General features: G+C 52.6%; 1 protein-coding gene across 6 annotated transcripts in view; it reads left to right on the top strand.

Moving 5' to 3' along the window:
* SPTB (spectrin beta, erythrocytic) overlaps positions 1-20,932 on the top strand; it is a 141,449-nt gene that overhangs the window by 63,235 nt on the left and 57,282 nt on the right. For all 6 annotated transcript variants that reach the window (XM_043516033.1, XM_043516032.1, XM_038405961.2 and 3 more), the window contains exons 12-18: positions 1,546-1,848; positions 2,442-2,592; positions 3,624-4,494; positions 5,040-5,177; positions 11,301-12,057; positions 13,686-13,888; positions 14,072-14,162. In XM_043516033.1, the coding sequence (XP_043371968.1) occupies positions 1,546-1,848; positions 2,442-2,592; positions 3,624-4,494; positions 5,040-5,177; positions 11,301-12,057; positions 13,686-13,888; positions 14,072-14,162 (2,514 nt within the window). The remainder of the gene's footprint in view (positions 1-1,545; positions 1,849-2,441; positions 2,593-3,623; positions 4,495-5,039; positions 5,178-11,300; positions 12,058-13,685; positions 13,889-14,071; positions 14,163-20,932) is intronic.

Below are 20,932 nucleotides of genomic sequence, written 5' to 3'. Positions count from 1 at the left end.
TCCCTGCCCCAGCCCAGAGCCTGCACCCCTCACCCAAAATCCCTCCCAGAGCCTGACCCTGCACCCCCTCCTACACCCCAACCCCCTGCCACAGACTCAGCCTGTAGCCCCCTCCCACACCAAACTCCCTCCCAAACCCCGACCCCTCACCCCCTCCTGCACCCAAACTCCCTCCCAGAGCCTGCACCCCCTCCTGCACCCCAAACCCCTGCCCCAGGCTCAACCCGGAGCCACCTCCTATACTCCAAATCCCTTGGCCTCAGCCCAGAGCCACACCCCCCTCCCGCACCTCAACCCCCTGCCTCAGCCCGATGAAAGAGAGTGAGGGTGGGGAAGAGTGAGCAAGGGAGGGATGGGGGGGCTGGAGTGAGCAGGAGCAGGGCCTCAGAGAAGGGGCGTGGCATGGGCGGGGCCTTGAGGAAGGGGCGGGGCAGGGGCAGGGCAAGGGTGTTTGGGTTTGTGCCATTGGACAGTTGGCAACCCTACACAGTAGGCCAGACCTTCGGCTGCCGTACTCTGAAGGCGGTGGGGTTTTGCTGATTTCCAGCACCCTGCGGGGGAAAGTGGGGAGGGGGTGCGCTGTGACCCGCAGCGACTGCGTGGCAGTGAGCACAGAACTCCGGAGGCCATCTGTGCAGAGCCGCTCTTCCAAGCAGAGCGTCACTTTACCCCACTTCTCCTCACAACTCTTCCTCCACCCTTTGTCCTGCGAGCAGCGCCTGGCTCCACTAAGGTCTGGCTCCAGCTGCTGCTGTGCATGTCCATGCACATGTCCCAGCCGGGACTGACCCAGGGTCCTCCAAAGCGAACCGCATGCGCAGCTACAGTGTGAGCTAAAGCTCTGTAACTGGGCTGGAATGGCTCATCTCCTCAGTGGATCCAGCCCGGGGAGGGACCTGGATCTAGAGCCAGGCAATTATTTTGTACAAAGCCCTTTTGGGAGAAAAATGCAGATTTGGCGAGTGGAAATGTTTCACCACGGCATGGCGGTTTTGCCGCATTCTCAACACATTTAAAAAAAAAATCTGGAAGAATTGAAACTTTTTGATTTTCTGGTTCTAAACTACCTTTGGTCTTCATATTTTCTTTAATTTATATTTAAAAATAATAAAAACATGTTTAAAAATAGTCCAAATCGAAATGAAGCGTTGAAAAAAACCATCATTTTCAGTGCAGCCTAAAACAATTCCCTCCCCCATGCCTGGCTGAGTTTTCAGAATTGCTGGCAAAAGGAGAAGTCCATTGTCTGCCCAGCTGTGCAGGTGACACATCCTCCACCGTGGGTTCCACCCAGACCCCACTCCCCCTTGGAGCACGGGCCCCTTGCTCTCTGCGCTGCACATAGATATGTAAGGGCAAGGATGGGGCAAGGTGGCACTTTTGGTGCCTGTTCACGCTCCTGCTGGATGGAGGTGCAGGCACCTGGGCTCCTGACCGATGGGGTTTGGAGACTCCATTCCCATTAATGGCATTGGGAAGCCCACGCCCCGCTCTCTGTGGCACGGCTGCGGGGGGACTTGTCTGACCAGGGCTGTTTCTGGACAGGATAATTTCGGCTGCGACCTGCCGGCGGTGGAGGCTGCCAAGAAGAAGCATGAGGCCATCGAGACGGACACGGCAGCCTACAAGGAGCGGGTGCAGGCCATCGAGGAGGTGGCCCGGGAGCTGGAGGCAGAGAACTACCATGACATCAAGCGCATCAAGGCCCGGAAGGACAACATCCTGCGGCTGTGGGACTACCTGCTGGAGCTGCTCCATGCCCGGCGCCAGCGGCTCGAGATGAACCTGACACTGCAGCAGCTCTTCCAGGACATGCTGCACGGCATCAAATGGATGGACGAGATGAAGGTGAGGCCAGGGGGCTGAGCAACGCCAAGGGCAGGAGTGGAGCCTGCTACCCATGGGGCCCGTGGCCTAAGTTCCCTGTAAGCTGCGCGACAGAGCTGCTGCTGCCAGGGAGAGATGCCTCTCACCCCGCCCCAAGCTGCTGCGGCTAGAGAGGGCTGCGAGGGAATCCTCTCTTCCCACTGCAGCCCTGGGGCAGCATGCACCCCCAAACTGTTCATTCCCGGCCCCACCCCAGAGCCCGCACCATCAGCCAGAGCCCTCATCCCCCCACACTCTAACCCCCCCTCTGCACCCCAAACTCCTCATCCCCAGCACCTTATGAGCTAGGGGCAGGACTATTATCCCCACCTTGTGGGAAACTGAAGCATACGGCGGTTCAGTACCCAAGGGCACACAGCAAGTCAGTGAAAGAACAGGGAGCAGAGCCCAAGTCTCTAGAGCAGGGTCTGGGAACCACAACAGCCAAGCAGGCCCCGTGGCATGGGCACAGCTTGCTGCAGGCGAGGGCCGGGGAAAGGAGACGTAGCTTCTCTTTCATGTCATCAAAACCAGGATAAATGATTAGCCCTGCCCTCTTGCCCTGCTCTGCATAGGTGCGGCTCTTGTCGCCCGAGTTCGGCAAGCACCTGCTGGAAGCGGAGGACCTGCTGCAGAAGCACAAGCTGCTGGAAGCTGACGTGGCCCTCCAGGTGGAGAAGGTGCATGCCGTGAGCGCAGCGGCCCTTGCGTTTGCCAACGGCGACGGTAGGTGGAAGCGGTGAGCGATGCATCTCATGCCTGTGGGGCCGGCTGCGGGGGACGAGGCTGGGAGAGAGCCCATCAAAGGACCCCTCTGCTGGCCCGTCATCACACTCTCACTTGTCCTCAACCCTGCCCCCTGCCAGCCCTCGGCTTGTTCTGCCTTTCTCTGGGTGCCTCGGCTTTTGTCTCCGATGAGGAGGTGCAGGTCCCAGGGCCGAAAACCGGCTGTGTTCTTACTTCCCCAGGGCAGGCCAGTGCATCGAAAACTCGCCTGGCCAGAGGGAGCACAGCGAGTGGGAGAGGGCCTGGAACTAGGGAGACTGGGTTCAGTACCTGGCTTTGCCGCTGGCTGCATGAGGTTGGCAAGGCACTTAGGGTGTGTCCACACTGTAGCTGGGAGGTGGGATTCCCAACTCCGTCAGTGCACTGGCCCTGCAGGTGGCGGCTATCGGCACCGTAGCCCTGCGGGGGGGCGGCCATCAGGGCGCGCTGGCCCTGCTGGGGTGGGGGCGGCCGTCAAGGCGTGCTGGCCCTGCTGGGGTGGGGGCGGCCGTGGGCGCGCCAATTTTGCTCAAGCTAGCACCTAAAAACAGCAGTGTGGAGGGGATGCGGGCGGGGGGAGAGGCAGGCAGGGTCTCCTCCCCAGATTTGCTGCTTGGCTTGTACTGAGCATGCTCACACAGACTGAGCATGGTCAGTAACACTGCTGAAGCCAGCTGCCACCACTCCACCACCCTGGCCCCCCGCTATGGGCAGGGCAGGCACAGGTCACCCCATGTACCTCTCCCAGCACTGGGAATGGCCCCTCCCCTCTGCTGTGCAGTCACAGCCTTAGTCTCTCTGGGCCCCTGCTGTGACATGGGGATGATAATTGAAAGGGAGGGGTGGCCGTCTGTGCCTTACCTCGAGAGAGCTCTGCCCTGCCCGGGCAGCAGGAGGGACGGGATGGCTATTGAGATCTAGAGAAGAGGCCTCCTCGGTGATAGATTTTCATGCTTTAAAGCCGCCTGCATTCTGTCCCCTCCCCTGCGCAGGCTATCGGCCGTGCGACCCCCAGGTCATCCGGAACCGCGTCAGCCACCTGCAGCTGTGCCACCAGGAGCTGCTGGCGATGGCCGCCGACAGGAAGGCTCGCCTGGAGCAGTCCAAGCGCCTGTGGAAGTTCTTCTGGGAGCTGGACGAGGCGGAGAGCTGGATCAAAGAGAAGGAGCAAATCTATTCCTCCTTGGATTATGGGAAAGACTTGACTAGCCTCCTCATCCTGCAGCGGAAGCACAAGGCCTTTGAGGATGAGCTGCAGGGCCTAGGCTCCCGCCTGCGTCAAACCATCCAGGATGGGGGAGACATGGTGGCCCAGAAGCACTTCGGCTCCTCCAGGATCCAAGGCAGGACAGAGGAGGTGAAGGCGCTGTGGGCGCAGCTCCAGGAGCTGGCCTCATTCCGCAAGAAGAACCTGCAGGACGCCGAGAGCTTCTTCCAGTTCCAGGTGGACGCGGACGACCTGAAGGCCTGGCTGCAGGATGCCCATCGCCTGGTGTCCAGCGACGAGGTGGGCCACGATGAGTCCTCCACGCAGGCCCTGGTCAGAAAGCACCGAGACCTCCTGGACGAGGTGGCGGACAACAAGAGAGCAATGGACAGCCTGAGCCAGCAGGCCCAGAGCTTCCCGGCCGAGCTGCGGGGCGCCCCGGAGTTCCAAAACCGGCTGCCGGCCATCCAGGCCCTCTACGCCGAGGTGGTGTCCCTGGCTGAGCTGCGCAGGCAGAAGCTGCAGGATGCCCTGGACCTCTACACGATCTTCAGTGAGACAGACGCCTGCGAGCTCTGGATGAGTGAGAAGGAGAAGTGGCTGGAGCAGATGGAGATCCCAGACACGCTGGAGGACTTGGATGTAGTACAGCACAGGTACCTGGGCTACCACCATCAGGGACAGCCGGGTACCCCCTCCCTCTGCCCCCCCGGCCCTAATCCCGACCCTGACCTAGCTAGATACATGTAGGACCTGGTTGTGAAGCACAGATGGTCCGCTTCAGGGGCAGCCTCCCTTTATTCCAGAGCATCATGCTTTGCCCCTTTCGGCAGTGCCCAGGGTTTGGAAGGGGGGGTGTGGCTCCTAGCCCCCTTGGCTCCCTTCTTTCTGTGCTCAACAGTGGGCACGGAGCCTTGCTTTGTGTTCTACAGCCCCAGCCCCACTCCTCGCCCACCCCAGCTCTGCTCACGAACATCGCATGTCATTGTCAGTGAAGCGCTGCTGCTCCACCTGTCGGTGCTGGCGCAGGGCTCTGGGCACTTTGCCCAGGGTGTACCTGGCACCAGAGGGAAGGTAGCGGGGAACGCCTTGTGCTCTGGGTCTGTGGCCCGCTCAGCCAGAGAGGGGACTTTAGGCCCAGATGCTGCGGAGTTGGGCAGTCCCGGCACTGCCCTGCGAATTGCTTTCTGTGTGATTGCAGGTTTGACATCCTGGAACAGCAGATGAGCACGCCGGCCTCCCAGATTGACGGCATCAACCGCGCAGCCACCAGCCTCGTCGAGAGTGGGCACCCACGCAGCGGCCGCATCAGGCAGTGCCAGGAGCGTCTGAACACCAGGTACCGCCCCACCCCTCTGCTGCCCAGAGAGTGGTACTGCCAGCGTAGAGAGCCACACTAGCTGTGTCCCAGGCCTGCCTGTCTGGGACAGGGCTGTCTGGATGCTTTACAGTGATCCTATCCCCAGGATCTGCATATTCAGTGTGTGCTCATGCTAAAACCACAGTGGGCATCCCATCCTGATGCTGGCTGCGTTAACCCTTTGCTAGGATCCCCAGGACCAAATAAGATATATTAGAATCAGAAAAGGTACAGAGAAGGGTGGGGAAACGATGAGGGGTATGGAACAGCTTCCAGAGGAGGAGAGATTAAAAAGACGGGGACTTTTGTTAAAGAGACAACTAAGGGCGGTCTATAGAATCATGACTGATGTGGGGAAAGTGAATAAGGAAGTGTTATTTACCCCTTCATGTAACACAAGAACTAGAGGTCACCCAATGAAATTAATAGGCAGCAGGTTTAAAACAAACAAAAGGAAGTACTTCACACAACACACGATCAACCTGTGGAACTCCTTACCAGGGGATGTTGTGAAGGCCAAAAGTATAACAGGGTTAAAAAAAGAATGAGATAAATTCATGGAGGATAGGTCTATCAATGGCTATTAGTCAAAGTGGTCAAGGATGCTACCTTATGCTCTGAGTGTCCCTAGCCTCTGACTGCCAGTCAGTGGGACTGAACAACAGTGGATGGATCACTTGCTATATAACCCCATATAAATCCATGGTGGGCCCACATCTTGAATACTGTGTGTGACGGGTTGGACCCCCCAAACTGTGATGACACCTGATGTGCTGGGGTCCCACTGGTTCCGCCCATTCCACCAGCCAAGATTTCCTCACCCTGTCCTAGCTGTGCCAAGCCCTCAAACCTTCTCCAGCACACACACACTGGTAGGGACACACGCAACTGCAAATGGACCCAGAGACACGGAGATCAGCTCTGTGTGGGAGGAATCGGCTCGGGGATTTACCCAGCACTCATGTGCACACCCTCTCTGGGGAGTAAACCGAAAATAATAATGTTTTGTGCTGTATAGAAAAATCTGCCCTCTGCCTCAATGTGGAAAGAGATATGCACAGCTTCTTCTCCCCCTCCCCCCGATATGAATTACACAAACTGAGTTATGTTATAAATAAGAAATAAGTTTATTAACTAAAAAATGTAAATTTTAAGTGATTATAAGGGATAGAAAACAGAACAAAGCAGATTACCGAGCAAGTAAGCTTAATACACTAAAGAAACAGGTTACACATAGTAATAAAATGTTATTTAGGCAGGTTGGTAGAGTTTCTGCAGCTCAGAGCTCCAGTTATGTCTCTTTATGGGCTAGACCCCTGTTCTCAGCCTGGACTCACACCTGCCTTTCCCTTCAGGTGTTGCAAGGTTCCTTCCCCACTCTGAACTCTAGGGTTCAGATGTGGGGACCTGCATGAAAGATCCCCTAAGCTTATTCTTACCAGCTTAGGTTAAAAGCTGCCACCAACAAAGTGTTACACAAAGATCAGGGGAAGTGCCCACTTGGAAACGTCTCCCCCCCAAAATATCCCCCCAAACACTGCACCCCCTTTCCTGGGGAAGGCTTGATAAAAATCCTCACCAATTTGCATAGGTGAACACAGACCCAAACCCTTGGATCTTAAGAACAATGAAAAAGCAATAAGGTTCTTAAAAGAAGAATTTTAATAGAAGAAAAAGTAAAAGAATCAATTCTGTAAAATCAGGATGGTAAATACCTTACAGGGTAATCAGATTCAAAACATAGAGAATCCCTCTAGGCAAAACCCTAAGTTACAAAAAGACACAAAAACAGGAATATACATTCCATTCAGCACAGCTTATTTTATCAGCCATTTAAACAAAACAGAATCTAACGCATATCTAACTAGATTGCTTACTAACTCTTTACAGGAGTTCTGACCTGCATTCCTGCTCTGGTCCCAGCAAAAACATCACACAGACAGAGAGGACCCTTTGTTTCCCCCCCCATCCAGCTTTGAAAGTATCTTGTTTCCTCCTTGGTCATTGTGGTCAGGTGCCAGCGAGGTTATCTTAGCTTCTTAACCCTTTACAGGTGAAAGGGGTTTTCCTCTGGCCAGGAGGGATTTAAAGGTGTTTACCCTTCCTTTTATATTTATGACAAGGTGTTTTTAGCAGTCTTCCTTCCTGGGCAGGCAATGGAGGAGAGTCCTGAATGCCTTCCTTCCCAGCCCCCCCCAAAGGCGGGAAGCCTTTGTTTCCAGAGGAAAAGTACCAGCAGTGACCATGTGTACCAGGTGACATTATCACATGACCTTGCAGTGTTAGGGCACCCATGAGACAAGGTTTATTTGCAAGGTCCACAGGAAGGAACTTTTGGGAAGCTGGGGGATCCACATCTTTGAAGACTCATTGTCTTTTCCTAATGGCCCATTAAGGCTGATTGCTTACTGTCTGGTGGGCATTTCCCAACCACATACCCACACAGTTGTAATGATTACATAGACAGTATTCCTAACTTTGGATACAGAAATGATACATGCATACAAATTGGATAAACACATTCAGAAAATCATAACCTTTTCAGTGATACCTCCCACGACTCATCTTGCATAAAACGTATCTTAGTTATGCCATGTTAATAACATAACAATATTTCTATGAAGAATATGGTGTGTAATGTCATACTGTGTGCAGATGTGGTCATCCCATCTGAAAAAAGATATATTGTAATTAGAAAAGGTTCAGAAAAGGGCAACAAAATTTATTAGGCGTCTGGAACGGCTTCCGTATGAGGAGAGATTAATAAGATTGTGATTTTTCAACTTGGAAAAGAGACGACTAAGGGAGGAGACTGGTGTGGGGAAAGTAAATAAGGAAGAGTTATTTACTCCTTCTCATAACACAAGAATTAGGGGTCACCAAATGAAATTAATAGGCAGCAGGTTTAAAACAAATAAAAAGAAGTATTTCTTCACACAATGCACAGTCAACCTGTGGAACTCCTTGCCAGAGGATGTTGTGAAGGCCAAGACTATTACAGGGTTCAAAAAAGAACTAGATAAGTTCATGGAGGATAGGTCCATCAATGGCTATTAGCCAGGATGGGCAGGGATGGTGTCCCTAGCCTCTGTTTGCCAGAAGCTGGGAAGAGCAACAGGGGATGGATCACTTGATCATTACCTGTTCTGTTCATTCCCTCTGAAGCACTTGACATTGGCCAATGTTGGAAGACAGAGTACTGGGCTAGATGGACCATTGGTCTGATCCAGTGTGACCATTCTCATGTGTAAACTTTATATTTATATGATGCTCTCAATGCCCAGCACCAGAGAGAGACACCGCTCAGAAGCTGCTTTCATGTGACACCAACAGAGTTTCTGATTTTAAATAATAATCTCCCTTTTTGAGAATTCAAATGTTTCCAGCTCCTGACACAGCCAGCCCCAGGCAAGAGAGGGTTCAGGGAATATTTTCAAACCCCCATTTGCAGAAGTGACTTAGGAGCTTCAATCTTGCTGAAGCCAGTGGGACCTAGTCACTTCTGAAAGCTGTCCCCAGCCTGACTTATGCTTGCAGAACTCTTACAGCCCAAGGGCCACGATTCCCAGCACGCCGCCCAGTCAAACAGGGCCTGGGCACATAGAGCTCAGAGCCAGAAGTGACCATTTGATCGCTGGCTCTGACCACCTGTGCCGCATAGGCCGGAGAATTTCATCCCATTGCCGCTGTATTGACTCCAGTCACTGGTGTCTGGTTAACATGTCTTCTTAAAAGGCCTCCAGTCTGATATGAAGACATCAGCGATGGAGAATCCACCCCTTCCCTTGGGAGTTTGTTCCCATGGGTAACCACCCTCCCTGGTGAACATCGGTGACTTATTTCTAATTAGAATCTGTCTTGCTTTAACTTCCAGCCACTGTTTTTTCTACAGGTTTCAGAGTAGCAGCCGTGTTAGTCTGTATTCGCAAAAAGAAAAGGAGTACTTGTGGCACCTTAGACACTAACAAATTTATTAGCGCATAAGCTTTCGTGAGCTACAACTCACTTCATCGGATGCATTTGGTGGAAACAGCAGAGGAGAGATTTATATACACACACACACACAGAGAACATGAAACAATGGGTTTATCATACACACTGTAAGGAGAGTGATCACTTAAGATAAGCCATCACCAGCAGCAGGGGGGGGGAAAAGGAGAAAACCTTTCATGGTGACAAGCAAGGTAGGCTAATTCCAGCAGTTAACAAGAATATCAGAGGAACAGTGGGGGGTGGGGTGGGAGGGAGAAATACCATGGGGAAATAGTTTTACTTTGTGTAATGACTCATCCATTCCCAGTCTCTATTCAAGCCTAAGTTAATTGTATCCAGTTTGCAAATTAATTCCAATTCAGCAGTCTCTCGTTGGAGTCTGTTTTTGAAGCTTTTTTGTTGAAGTATAGCCACTCTTAGGTCTGTGATCGAGTGACCAGAGAGATTGAAGTGTTCTCCAACTGGTTTTTGAATGTTATAATTCTTGACGTCTGATTTGTGTCCATTCATTCTTTTACGTAGAGACTGTCCAGTTTGGCCAATGTACATGGCAGAGGGGCATTGCTGGCACATGATGGCATATATCACATTGGTAGATGCGCAGGTGAACGAGCCTCTGATAGTGTGGCTGATGTGATTAGGCCCTATGATGGTATCCCCTGAATAGATATGTGGACAGAGTTGGCAACGGGCTTTGTTGCAAGGATAGGTTCCTGGGTTAGTGGTTCTGTTGTGTGGTGTGTGGTTGCTGGTGAGTATTTGCTTCAGGTTGGGGGGCTGTCTGTAAGCAAGGACTGGTCTGTCTCCCAAGATCTGTGAGAGTGATGGCTCGTCCTTCAGGATAGGTTTCTACCTTCCTCCACTAGATTAAGTACAGAATACCTTTCTGTGTCACTCAGCGCCAGTGTTTACCACAGCTGCATGAGCTCAGACTTTGTGGCATTTTCCTGTGTGTTCACAAACTCTGATCCACACAACTCACTGAGGTCCGAACCAGGCCTGAGCAATGGCAGAGCTGCTGCAGTGCAAATGCCTTGTCCTCCAGGGGGGCTTCACTCACCAGGACCCGCCCAGTGCTGGCACATTTCGATTAGAGAGGCAACTCGTCGAGTATTAAGCCGAACAGGTCTCTTTTGAAAGGTTTGTCCCCCTTTCGGAACTGGGACAAGACCAGACGTGGCTTTGCCTGGTGTTGGATGGGGGAATGCCATTCTGCCCCCTCTGGCTCTTAAAAATGGCATCCCTGTGTGGTGTGACCTCGCGTGCACCATCACGCCAGCAGGGGTGGCTCACTCCGTTCCCGTAGGTACTGAAACATCTAGGATTCCGGGAACGTGTGAGTGGCCACCTTCATCTTGATATGAGCCATGTGCTTCGCATGGGGCCGAGCCCGGTGACTGATGCAGATGAAGGACGGCATGTGTAATAACCCAGAGCTGATTTGGGGCAGGACAGTGTATCTCAGCGAGCCCCGCCTCCATTTTCCTGGCAGTTAGCAGACAATCATCCATCCGGATTTTGATGCCTCTGTTTTTGAGAGCCCAATCTGAGAAGGGACTGAAGTGATTTCACACAGGACTGAACTCTCCCACTCTGCAAATCAGCCCTTTTCAGGGTTCTCCATTTCAACCCTGTCTTCTCCCTCAACTCCCCCAGCTCAGGACCCCCACAGGCTGAGAGGAAGGGCAGGAAGGCCTTGGAGGCATGGCCAGCTGGGATAGGGTGGGGGGCTGCCAGACTCTCTGTTAGGGTCTGGCGTTGCCCTTTCAAATCAGGAGCGTGGTTGGCCTGGCTTCATAGCAGCCTGTGGGTGGGTACCCCTGCAATCCCTGGCCATGCTTTCTTCCCAGCCAGCACTGCCCCACTTTGGGGACAGCCCTGGCCCAGCAGAGTAGGGTTGGGGAGTCTCTGGGGCTGGTGCCATCCCTGCCAAGACTGCTAACGCACACCCAGCATGAATCGAGTTCCTACAGAGTCTGGGTTTGCAGACACTGACTGCTCCAGCCGGAGAGCGTCTGAATCCCTTCTTTCCCTGTCTCTGCTCCTTGGTGCTCTCACACAGGGCGGGGCTCACTCTTGAACCAGGGGCTTCTGCTGTGTTCTCTGCAGGTGGCACGTCTTCCAGGAGAAGGTGGGGCAGCGGCGGAAAGCGGTGGACCTGGCGCTGAGCCTGCACAATTACTGCGTGGACTGCGAGGAGACCCGCAAATGGATCCTGGACAAAACCAAAGTGATCAAATCCACCCAGGACATGAGCAGAGACCTAGCGGGCGTGATCGCCATCCAGAGGAAGCTGTACGGCACTGAGCGTGACTTGGCCGCCATCCAGACCCGGCTGGGGGTGCTGCAGGAGGAGGCCCACCGGCTGGCCAAGGAGCTCCCTGACCTGGCCTCCGACATCTACAGCCGGCTGACTGCCATCAGTGGCCTCTGGCAGGAGCTGCAGAGGACGCTGCAGAGTCAGGAAGCCTCGCTCGGGGAGGCCAGCAAGCTGCAGAAGTTCCTGCAAGACCTGGATGACTTCCAGGCGTGGCTGTTCAAGGCGCAGCAGGCTGTGGCTTCGGAAGAGGTGCCCAGCTCCTTGGCCGAGGCGGAGCGGTCCCGGCAGGAGCACGCCACCATCAAGGAGGACATCGACCGGCACGAGGGCGACTACCACAGCATCAAGGAGATGGGAGAAAGGGTGACACACGGGCAAACGGACCCAGAGTACCTGCAGCTGCAGCAACGGCTGCAGGGCATGGAGATGGGCTGGAGCGCCCTGTGCAAGATGTGGGACAGCCGGGAGAAGTTCCTCGCCCAGTGCCTGGGCTTCCAGGAGTTCCTCAAGGATGCCAAACAAGCTGAAGCCATCCTGAGCAATCAGGTAGGGAAGCGGCTGCATCTGTCTATTATGATGATGATGTGCATCACTGTCCCAATGCACTGGGAGCCCACTGCCCTGCAGGGCTCACTGAATAGACAGAAGGGGAAAATGAGGCACAGAAGGAAGATGGGACTTGCCCAAGGGTAGACAGTGGAGCTGGGAGTGGAAGCCAGGTCTCCCGAGTCCCTAGTCACTAGGCCCTGCTGCTTCTGAATTGCCACTTGGGCTTCCTTGCACTAGGCTACCAAGTGAGTTGGTGTTTATAATTGTTCCCTCATATTTAATAGACTTGATCTGTGAAGATCAAACCTCACTTCCCCTCTGCTGATGTAACCCAGGCCTGCTGGGTGTGGTGCTCTGTCCCCCTCTAGCGGCACCAAGCCCATCCAGAGATTGGTGAGTCTGCTACAGCCTTACCTAAGAGTCACATGGCTTTAGCTCAGGCAGTAGAGGCTCATGCACTAAGCTTCAGAGGTCCCAGGTTTGATCCTGACGACCGGAGTCTGTCTGAGTTACACAGAACCCCAAGGGAGCAATGTTCTCTGCATCAGCTGGTTGGCAGAGTTCAAAGGGCCCGTTAAATCTGCATAGCCCAGCCCGTTCAGTCACACCCTGTACAGTGGAGCCCGATGACTTGGTTTGGCTAATCAGGGGGATTCCGAGACAAGCAAGCCCCAGTGAGGTGGAATGGCCCAGTGGTTAGGACACAGGTCTGGGGATCGTGAGACCGGGTTTCAATTCTTTGTTCTCTCCCAGATTCCCCATGCAGCCTGGGGTACCTCCCTTAGAATTAGACCTTTAAAGATATTGTGCCCAGCTGGTTTAGGAGCCTGTCTCATCTTCAAAAGGGAATTAGGCCCTTAGCAGTCTAAATTCAGTGCAGCAGCACCTCACCTTTAACAATCTGGGCCTTAGCTGCTCTGTGCCCCATGCCCATCTGTACCAGAGGGATAACTGCCCGAAGGCACAGAGGGGGGGTGAGGATAAACGCGGTAAAGGCTGGGAGGTGCCTAGGCACAATGGCGCTGGGGCACAGAAAAAGACCCGAGATAGAATGCTGCATCACCTGTAACCCAAGGCAATATCCTTCTGCACTGATGCAATAGCAGAGACCCCTTAATTTCATGGCCTGTTCTGATCCCCTCCCCTGCAGAGGTCCCAGCACACTGGTAAGCGTTGTGCTGTGATTCGGGCACACCGTGAATCTATCCTTGGGGAAACTCCCTGGGCCTGCACCACCAGGGATGATTTTGGCCTATTGCCTCCTTCCCCAGCCTGCTTTTGCCTGGCAGGAAAGCTCAGTGGCTGATGCTCCCATGCTACTGGTCCATTTGCATACATCAGGCCAGTGCAAAAAGCCCTGTGCCGTGCCCTGGAGAGTTACACGTGGATCAAGAGCACCACGGACACCCAACCTAGATGCTAGAGCAAGGAGTGGCTGGAGATGGCTAGGTCCAGCACCCTGCATTCTAAGCATGCTAGTCTTAGTCTTGTCAATGCAGCGGCCTTCCTGGATCACAGCATGTCCCAGGCATGGCTGGAGCAGCGTGGCAAGGCGGGAAGGCTGGGTGCTACAGACCCTGCTAAATCACATCTCCTCCCCTCCCACAACCCACCCTCCATTCCAGGAGTACACCCTGGCTCACCTGGAGCCCCCGAACACCTTGGAAGCATCAGAAGCTGCCCTGCAGAAATACGAGGATTTCCTGGCCACCATGGAGGCCAACAAGGAGAAAATAACGGAGCTGGTGGAACATGGCGAGAAGCTGGTGGCGGACAGCAATATTTACGCCGACAAAATTAATGAAAAGGCCCAGCTCATACAAGAGAGGTAAATTGAACCGTATCCTATCAGCAAGGGGGCCCCTGGGAACACTAGCCGCTAGCTATGCTGTCCAATCCCACCACTGGCAGATAGCTGTCTCCCCGGTGGTAGCTAGGTCTGATAGTGAGTGTCAAACGAGATAAGCTGCTGCAGCAATGATCAACCTCCTTGTCCCTCTCTCCTTTCCAGGGCCAGGACGAATGTGGCTAAATCAAAGGAAGTGCTGGTTCTGCTGAAGGACAACCACGACCTGCAGAGCTTCTTACAAAACTGCCAGGAGGTAGGCTGCTGGGCAAGCCCTTACTGCTGGCCAGGAGAGATGTTCTCCCCGTCCATGACACTCCCTGCTTCCCCTGGGTGCGACAGTCAGAATTAGAGTCGGGTGGGAAAGCCTCAAGGGAGCCTTTTCCCACTGTTTCAGCCCGAGTCAAAACGCTTCGCGACATCACATTGCTTTTGCCAGAATTTCATTTTGGAGAAAAACCGGGGCAGGGCAGAGTTCTGAAATGTCCTACTGGGTCATTGTCACAACGAAACGTTTCGCCTTCTTTCCATGACGTCCTGTTTTGATTTGTTGTTCCTGTCACCCTTCTGCCAGGAGGGATTGGCAGCGATAACGTCTGGGGCCAATATCTAGGGGTTCCTCTTAACGTTACCAAACAAAGCTATTTAGAGCCCCTGCCCAGGAATCTGGGAAAACTAACCACCACCCTCCGGGCACCTCTAAGAAGCAAACCTTCCCCACTCACAAGCACTGAGTCTGTGTGACCACCAAATATTTTTTTTTAAGGAAGAGGAAACACAGTATTAATTTGGGAAAACACCACATCGAAAAGAAAAACGTTCACTCCACAGCAGTGGTCCCCAAACTCAGGGGGCACGGAGGAACATTGGGGTGGGGGCCCGCTGCAGGACTGGGCCAGCCCCCAAGTGGAGGGGAGGGAGTGACCAGCTCCACCCTTGCCTTGCTCCTCCTGCAACCCCGTTTAGCTTCCAGTCCTGCTCCACTTCCAGGCCTGGGAAGGGGCTCTGGGCTGAGGCAGGGGGGTTGGGCTGTGGGAGGAGTTACGGGCTCTGGGCTGAGGGTGTGGGTTCTGGGGTGGGGCCAGAAACAAGGGGTTCAGGTTGTGGGAGGGGGCTCTGGGCTGGGGCATGGGGTTTGGGGGGTTTGGGGGTGGGGGTGAGGGCTCCGGCTGGGGATGCAGGTTCTGATGTGGGGCCAGGGATGAGGGATTTGGGATGTAGGAGGGATGGAGGGGGTGGGGGGGTGGAGCTGAGAGGGGGCTCCAGGCTGAGACAGGGGTTAGAGTGTGGGAGGAGGTAAGGGCTCTGGGGTGAAGGAGTAGGTTCTGGGGTGGGGCCAGAAATGAGGGGTTCAGTGTGTGGGAGGGGACTCCAGGCTGGGGTAGGGGGTTGTGGTCGGGGGCTGAGGGCTCCAGCTGAGGGTGCAGACTCTGAGGTGGGGCTGGGGATGAGAAGTTTGGGGTGTAAGAGGGTGCTCCGGGCTGGGACTGAGGGGTTTGAAGGGTGGGAGGGGGCTCAGGTCTGGGGCAGAGGGTTGGGGTGCATGGGGGAGAGTGAGGGCTCCAGCTGGGGGTGCGGGCTCTGGGGTGGGGCTGGGGATGAGGGGTTTGGGGTGCAGGAGGGTGCTCCAGGCTGGGATAGAGGGTTCAGAAGGCGGGAGCGGGATCCGGGCTGGGGCTGAGGCAGGGGGTTGGGGCCCGGGAGGGGGTCAGGGGTGCAGGCTCCGGGTGGCGCTTACCTCAAGCAACTCCTGTAAACAGCAGCATGTCTCCTCTCCAGCTCCTACGCGGAAGCGCGGCCAGGTGACTCGGCATGCTGCCCCGTCCACAGGCACCGACCACGCAGCTCCCATTGGCCATAGTTTCTGGCCAACAGGAGCTTATGTTTATAAGAAGCACACGGGATCTTTTTTCTAGGGGAAAAGGCAATATGCCGCGTTTATTGGAGATACAACAATTAGCATATGCATTCAATCACACACACACACACACGCACACACACACACTGTTCCGCCAGTCGATGTTTTAGTTACAAGTCTGGAGCAACATAGTGGCCAGTTAGGTTGATTATGGGTAGGGAGGAGCCAGGTTCTGTCGGTCGTGACACGATGCTCCAAGGAAGTCTTGGCAGGACGAACTCAAAATTTCGTGGCAAAGCCCCCTGTTTATATCGTGATTTTCCTTCATTGGGACCAATGAGTTTTGCACCGTCATGCTGTAATCATTCCTTTCTGCATTCAGAAAGGGTGGCTGGCAGAATATGGTCAAATCATATCACACATCAATACATTTAATACATGCTACATTATTATTCTTTATGCTTCATTCTGAATTATATAAAATACAACCATAAAATCCTAGTACTACAAACTGCGGGGCAGTGCTTGGAGCAGGGGCAGCGTGCGGAGCCTCCTGGCTGCCCCTACACGTAGGAGCTGGAAGAGGGACATGCCAGCTGCTTCCCAGGAGCCGTGCGGTGTGGAGGCTAGCAGGGAGCCTGCCAGCCCTGCTGCACGGTGCCGCCAACCGGACAATCAACGGTCCGGTCAGCAGTGCTGACGGGAGCCTCCAGGATCCCTTTTCGACTGGCTGTTCCATTTGAAAATTGGACACCTGATCACCTTACCTCTGCCCTTATTCCCTCTCCATCTGCAGACCAGCTCCACCTCTAGCCCTGGCTCCTCCCCCTCCCCCTGTTCTGCCCCCAAGCTCCACTGCAGAGTTTCAGTAATGGGGGTTGGGGGGCACAGACAGCTTCTGTTACAGGTAAGGGGGGGGGCGCAACTGGAAAAGGGTATACACCACTGCCCCGCAGTATCTTGGACAATAGTCTTTTGCCTCAGTTTCCCACCTTGTGGTGTGAAAGTCCAGCAGAGGAACATCGCTTTAACATACCACTCCCCCTTGCCCTCCGCTCCACCCCACTCATGGCCTGTTGTCGGAGCTCAGTGGAGCCCCAGAGTGCAGGGGTGCGCTGCGGGCGGGCGATCACCACAGCCCCAGGGGTGGTTCAGTGAGTGATGCCTCCACCAGTGGCTTTGCTGCCACTGTCTCTGCTGTGCTGCATCCTTGGTCTGGTCTGGTCCTACAGTGCCACAGCCGCCTAGCCCAGCGATCACGGGCTTTGTTCCTGCTGCTGCCTCTCGTACCGCGCTGCCATAAGTTGCAACGCCATGTGCTGAGACTCCACCACCTAACCCAGCTCTTGGTGACTTCGCTGGGTAGTGGGGAACCCCACTGCCCCACCCTCTCCTCTGTGTTGACTTCCATGAAAGCATTTTCTCCTCTCTAGGTCTAAGGCTCATCCCCCCCCAACCCCGACCAGCTTATCATTGATTTCAGCTCTATTGATTACTAAGCAGAGAGAATATTGAGTCTGATCAGCTCTGTCTTAAATTACTGGAGGGGGAAGCCAAATGACATCTAGGACTCTTTAAATGGAGCCTACCCCGCCAAGTAGCAACATTTGTCCCTGTCCTTGGTCTTTCACCAGGATTTACTTCACTACCCCATGTTTTGAGAGTGATGGTGACCGCCTCAACTGGGGCATGTTAAGTACAGTTCTGCTGCCTTTTAGTAATCTAATAAGGATAACAACATTTAATTACCCTTCGTCCAAGACTTAAGTGAACTTTAGCCTAAAACAGCCAAAAAGTATCATGTTAGCAAATGCTGTCTGTGTGTTGCTCCACTTGGCAAAGGAGGTGTGTCTATGCAAATGAAATCTGTTCCTGGAGGTTTCTTCCTCCAGTTCATCAATAGGTGGCAGAAGAGAGCTCATTCAGACCCCAGCTTATGTTCTATCTCATATATTCTCATGTAAAATGAAGGCAAAATCAAAACAAAATGTTTGAATTGCTGGAAATGGGGTTTTGGGGGCGGGGGGGCGGTTGGCTGAGAATTTTGAAATTGACAGGTTTGGTTCCTAATCAGAACAAAGCCAAATGCCAACATCACCTTGTTGAAACACAAGGTCCGTCCTCTGCACAGTTCAGTTCAGAACATTGCTTTGGCTGCTCATCGGGGAAGGTTTGCACCATGGATGAGCAGGGATGGGTTCTCCCTTCATTTGAGCAGGCTTCACATAGATTTCATTTGAACCATGGGAATTTACTGCCATTTCCATTGTTTCCAAATAAATCCCTGGAGGTGGGAATTCTAACTCTAATCTTCTCATTTCAGTCTCTTTTGCCCCTTTTATTCTTATTAGCCACAAGAAAGGCAGATCTGTGTCAGGAAGAGGAAGCCGTCCATTTCCTTCTGAGCAGTTTACACGTGGATCTTAGGGCTTTAGAATTATTCCTGACAAGACATAGCTTGCGTCTATGACCCTGTCTCAGGCTCACTGCAGTCTCAGGCAGCGTTGCAGCATTGGTCACATGTGGAGCAGCTCTCCCTCTACAGAGCGATGGGCTCAGGCTCTCTACAAACACAGGCAGATGTCATTGCATCGGTCACACTTGGATCACATTTTCAAGGTTTTCTTCACAACCATAATAGCTAGAGACTGACTTTTAAGGAAAGCTGAGACTCTGGAGAACAATAAAGAACTCTGTTCACACCCCTCGTCTAGTCCTCCCTCCCCTCAATGGGCTACACCTCACCCTGTGGCAAACAGTGGTCTAAACCCTTTTGAACTACCCCCACATAATCTACAATATGATGTCACTACATGATTTATTTTTATTTGTATTCATAGCCCTTGTCACAGACCAGGACCCAGTTGTGTTCTGGGACCCAGAACAAAAAGACTGCCCCTGTCCCAAGGGTTTTACAATCTAAGTGTGAGACAAGCGACAACAGCTGTCTCTAGCCAGACAGTGAGACCCAGCTAGTCAGAATGATGAACAGTGGTCTCAGCCAGGGAGCTGAACCATTAAAAGTTTCGGATTCATCTGTGTTTCCTAAGTCTCCAGTTTGGTTCCAGTTCAGACACTAACTTAGCATGAAGAAAAGGAGTACTTGTGGCACCTTAGAGACTAACAAATTTATTAGAGCATAAGCTTTCGTGAGCTACAGCTCACTTCATCGGATGCATTTGGTGGAAAAAACAGAGGAGAGATTTATATACACACACACAGAGAACATGAAACAATGGGTTTATCATACACACTGTAAGGAGAGTGATCACTTAAGATAAGCCATCACCAGCAGCAGGGGGGGGAAAGGAGGAAAACCTTTCATGGTGACAAGCAAGGTAGGCTAATTCCAGCAGTTAACAAGAATATCAGAGGAACAGTGGGGGGTGCGAGGGAGAAATACCATGGGGAAATAGTTTTATTTTGTGTAATGACTCATCCATTCCCAGTCTCTATTCAAGCCTAAATTAATTGTATCCAGTTTGCAAATTAATTCCAATTCAGCAGTCTCTCGTTGGAGTCTGTTTTTGAAGCTTTTTTGTTGAAGTATAGCCACTCTTAGGTCTGTGATCGAGTGACCAGAGAGATTGAAGTGTTCTCCAACTGGTTTTTGAATGTTATAATTCTTGACATCTGATTTGTGTCCATTCATTCTTTTATGTAGAGACTGTCCAGTTTGGCCAATGTACATGGCAGAGGGGCATTGCTGGCACATGATGGCATATATCACATTGGTAGATGCGCAGGTGAACGAGCCTCTGATAGTGTGGCTGATGTGATTAGGCCCTATGATGGTGTCCCCTGAATAGATATGTGGACAGAGTTGGCAACGGGCTTTGTTGCAAGGATAGGTTCCTGGGTTAGTAGTTCTGTTGTGTGGTGTGTGGTTGCTGGTGAGTATTTGCTTCAGATTGGGGGGCTGTCTGTAAGCAAGGACTGGTCTGTCTCCCAAGATCTGTGAGAGTGATGGGTCGTCCTTCAGCATAGGTTGTAGCTCCTTGATGATACGTTGGAGAGGTTTTAGTTGGGGGCTGAAGGTGATGGCTAGTGGCGTTCTGTTGTTTTCTTTGTTGGGCCTGTCCTGTAGTAGATGACTTCTGGGTACTCTTCTGGCTCTGTCAATCTGTTTCTTCACTTCAGCAGGTGGGTATTGTAGTTGTAGGAATGCATGATAGAGATCTTGTAGGTGTTTGTCTCTGTCTGAGGGGTTGGAGCAAATGCGGTTATATCGTAGCGCTTGGCTGTAGACAATGGATCGAGTGGTATGATCTGGATGAAAGCTAGAGGCATGTAGGTAGGAATAGCGGTCTGTAGGTTTCCTATATAGGGTGGTGTTTATGTGACCATCGTTTATTAGCACCGTAGTGTCCAGGAAGTGGATCTCTTGTGTGGACTGGTCCAGGCTGAGGTTGATAGTGGGATGGAAATTGTTGAAATCATGGTGGAATTCCTCAAGAGCTTCTTTTCCATGGGTCCAGATGATGAAGATGTCATCAATGTAGCGCAAGTAGAGTAGGGGCATTAGGGGACGAGAGCTGAGGAAGCGTTGTTCTAAGTCAGCCATAAAAATGTTGGCATACTGTGGGGCCATGCGGGTACCCATCACAGTGCCGCTGACTTGAAGGTTCTGTAATCAGTTCAACCACTTTGAACCTGTTTGAGTCAGTTCAGATACATTTCCCGCAGATCAGTGTCACACTTCTGCTTGCATTCTAACTCCTAGGAAAAGAATTCAATGATCAATATTTCTTTCAGTATAGAAACAGTATTTATTTTTTAAACAAGTTATTTGCACACACTAGCACAACATCCTTCAGAACTCTGTCAGTCAGGTCTGACTGCTGGGTGACAAAATGAATTTTAGCCCCGAAAATGCCCTTTCTATGCTGACTTGCGTAGCAGGAACAGCAATCACGATGTTAGCCAATTGATACAGTTCAGGTCTCATTTTCTGTTGGTCCCAGTAGTGAAGACTATCTGTAGTGTGACAGAGCTCATCAATGAAAGAGTCCAGGAAGGGATTAATATGTTTTTTGGCCTTGTTCCTACAAAAATTTGTTTCTTGCTTCTTGGACTTCTTTCGTGCTTTGAGGAGGAGCTGAAGGTTGTCTTCTGATGTCCAGATATGGCTGACTGAAAATCAGTCAGTTCCTCATTTTGGACAGACT

Source organism: Dermochelys coriacea, chromosome 6, assembly GCF_009764565.3.
Source record: "Dermochelys coriacea isolate rDerCor1 chromosome 6, rDerCor1.pri.v4, whole genome shotgun sequence".
Taxonomy (NCBI): domain Eukaryota; kingdom Metazoa; phylum Chordata; order Testudines; family Dermochelyidae; genus Dermochelys; species Dermochelys coriacea.
The sequence above is the reverse complement of the archived record's forward strand: the minus strand, read 5'-3'. Positions and strand labels throughout refer to the sequence as shown.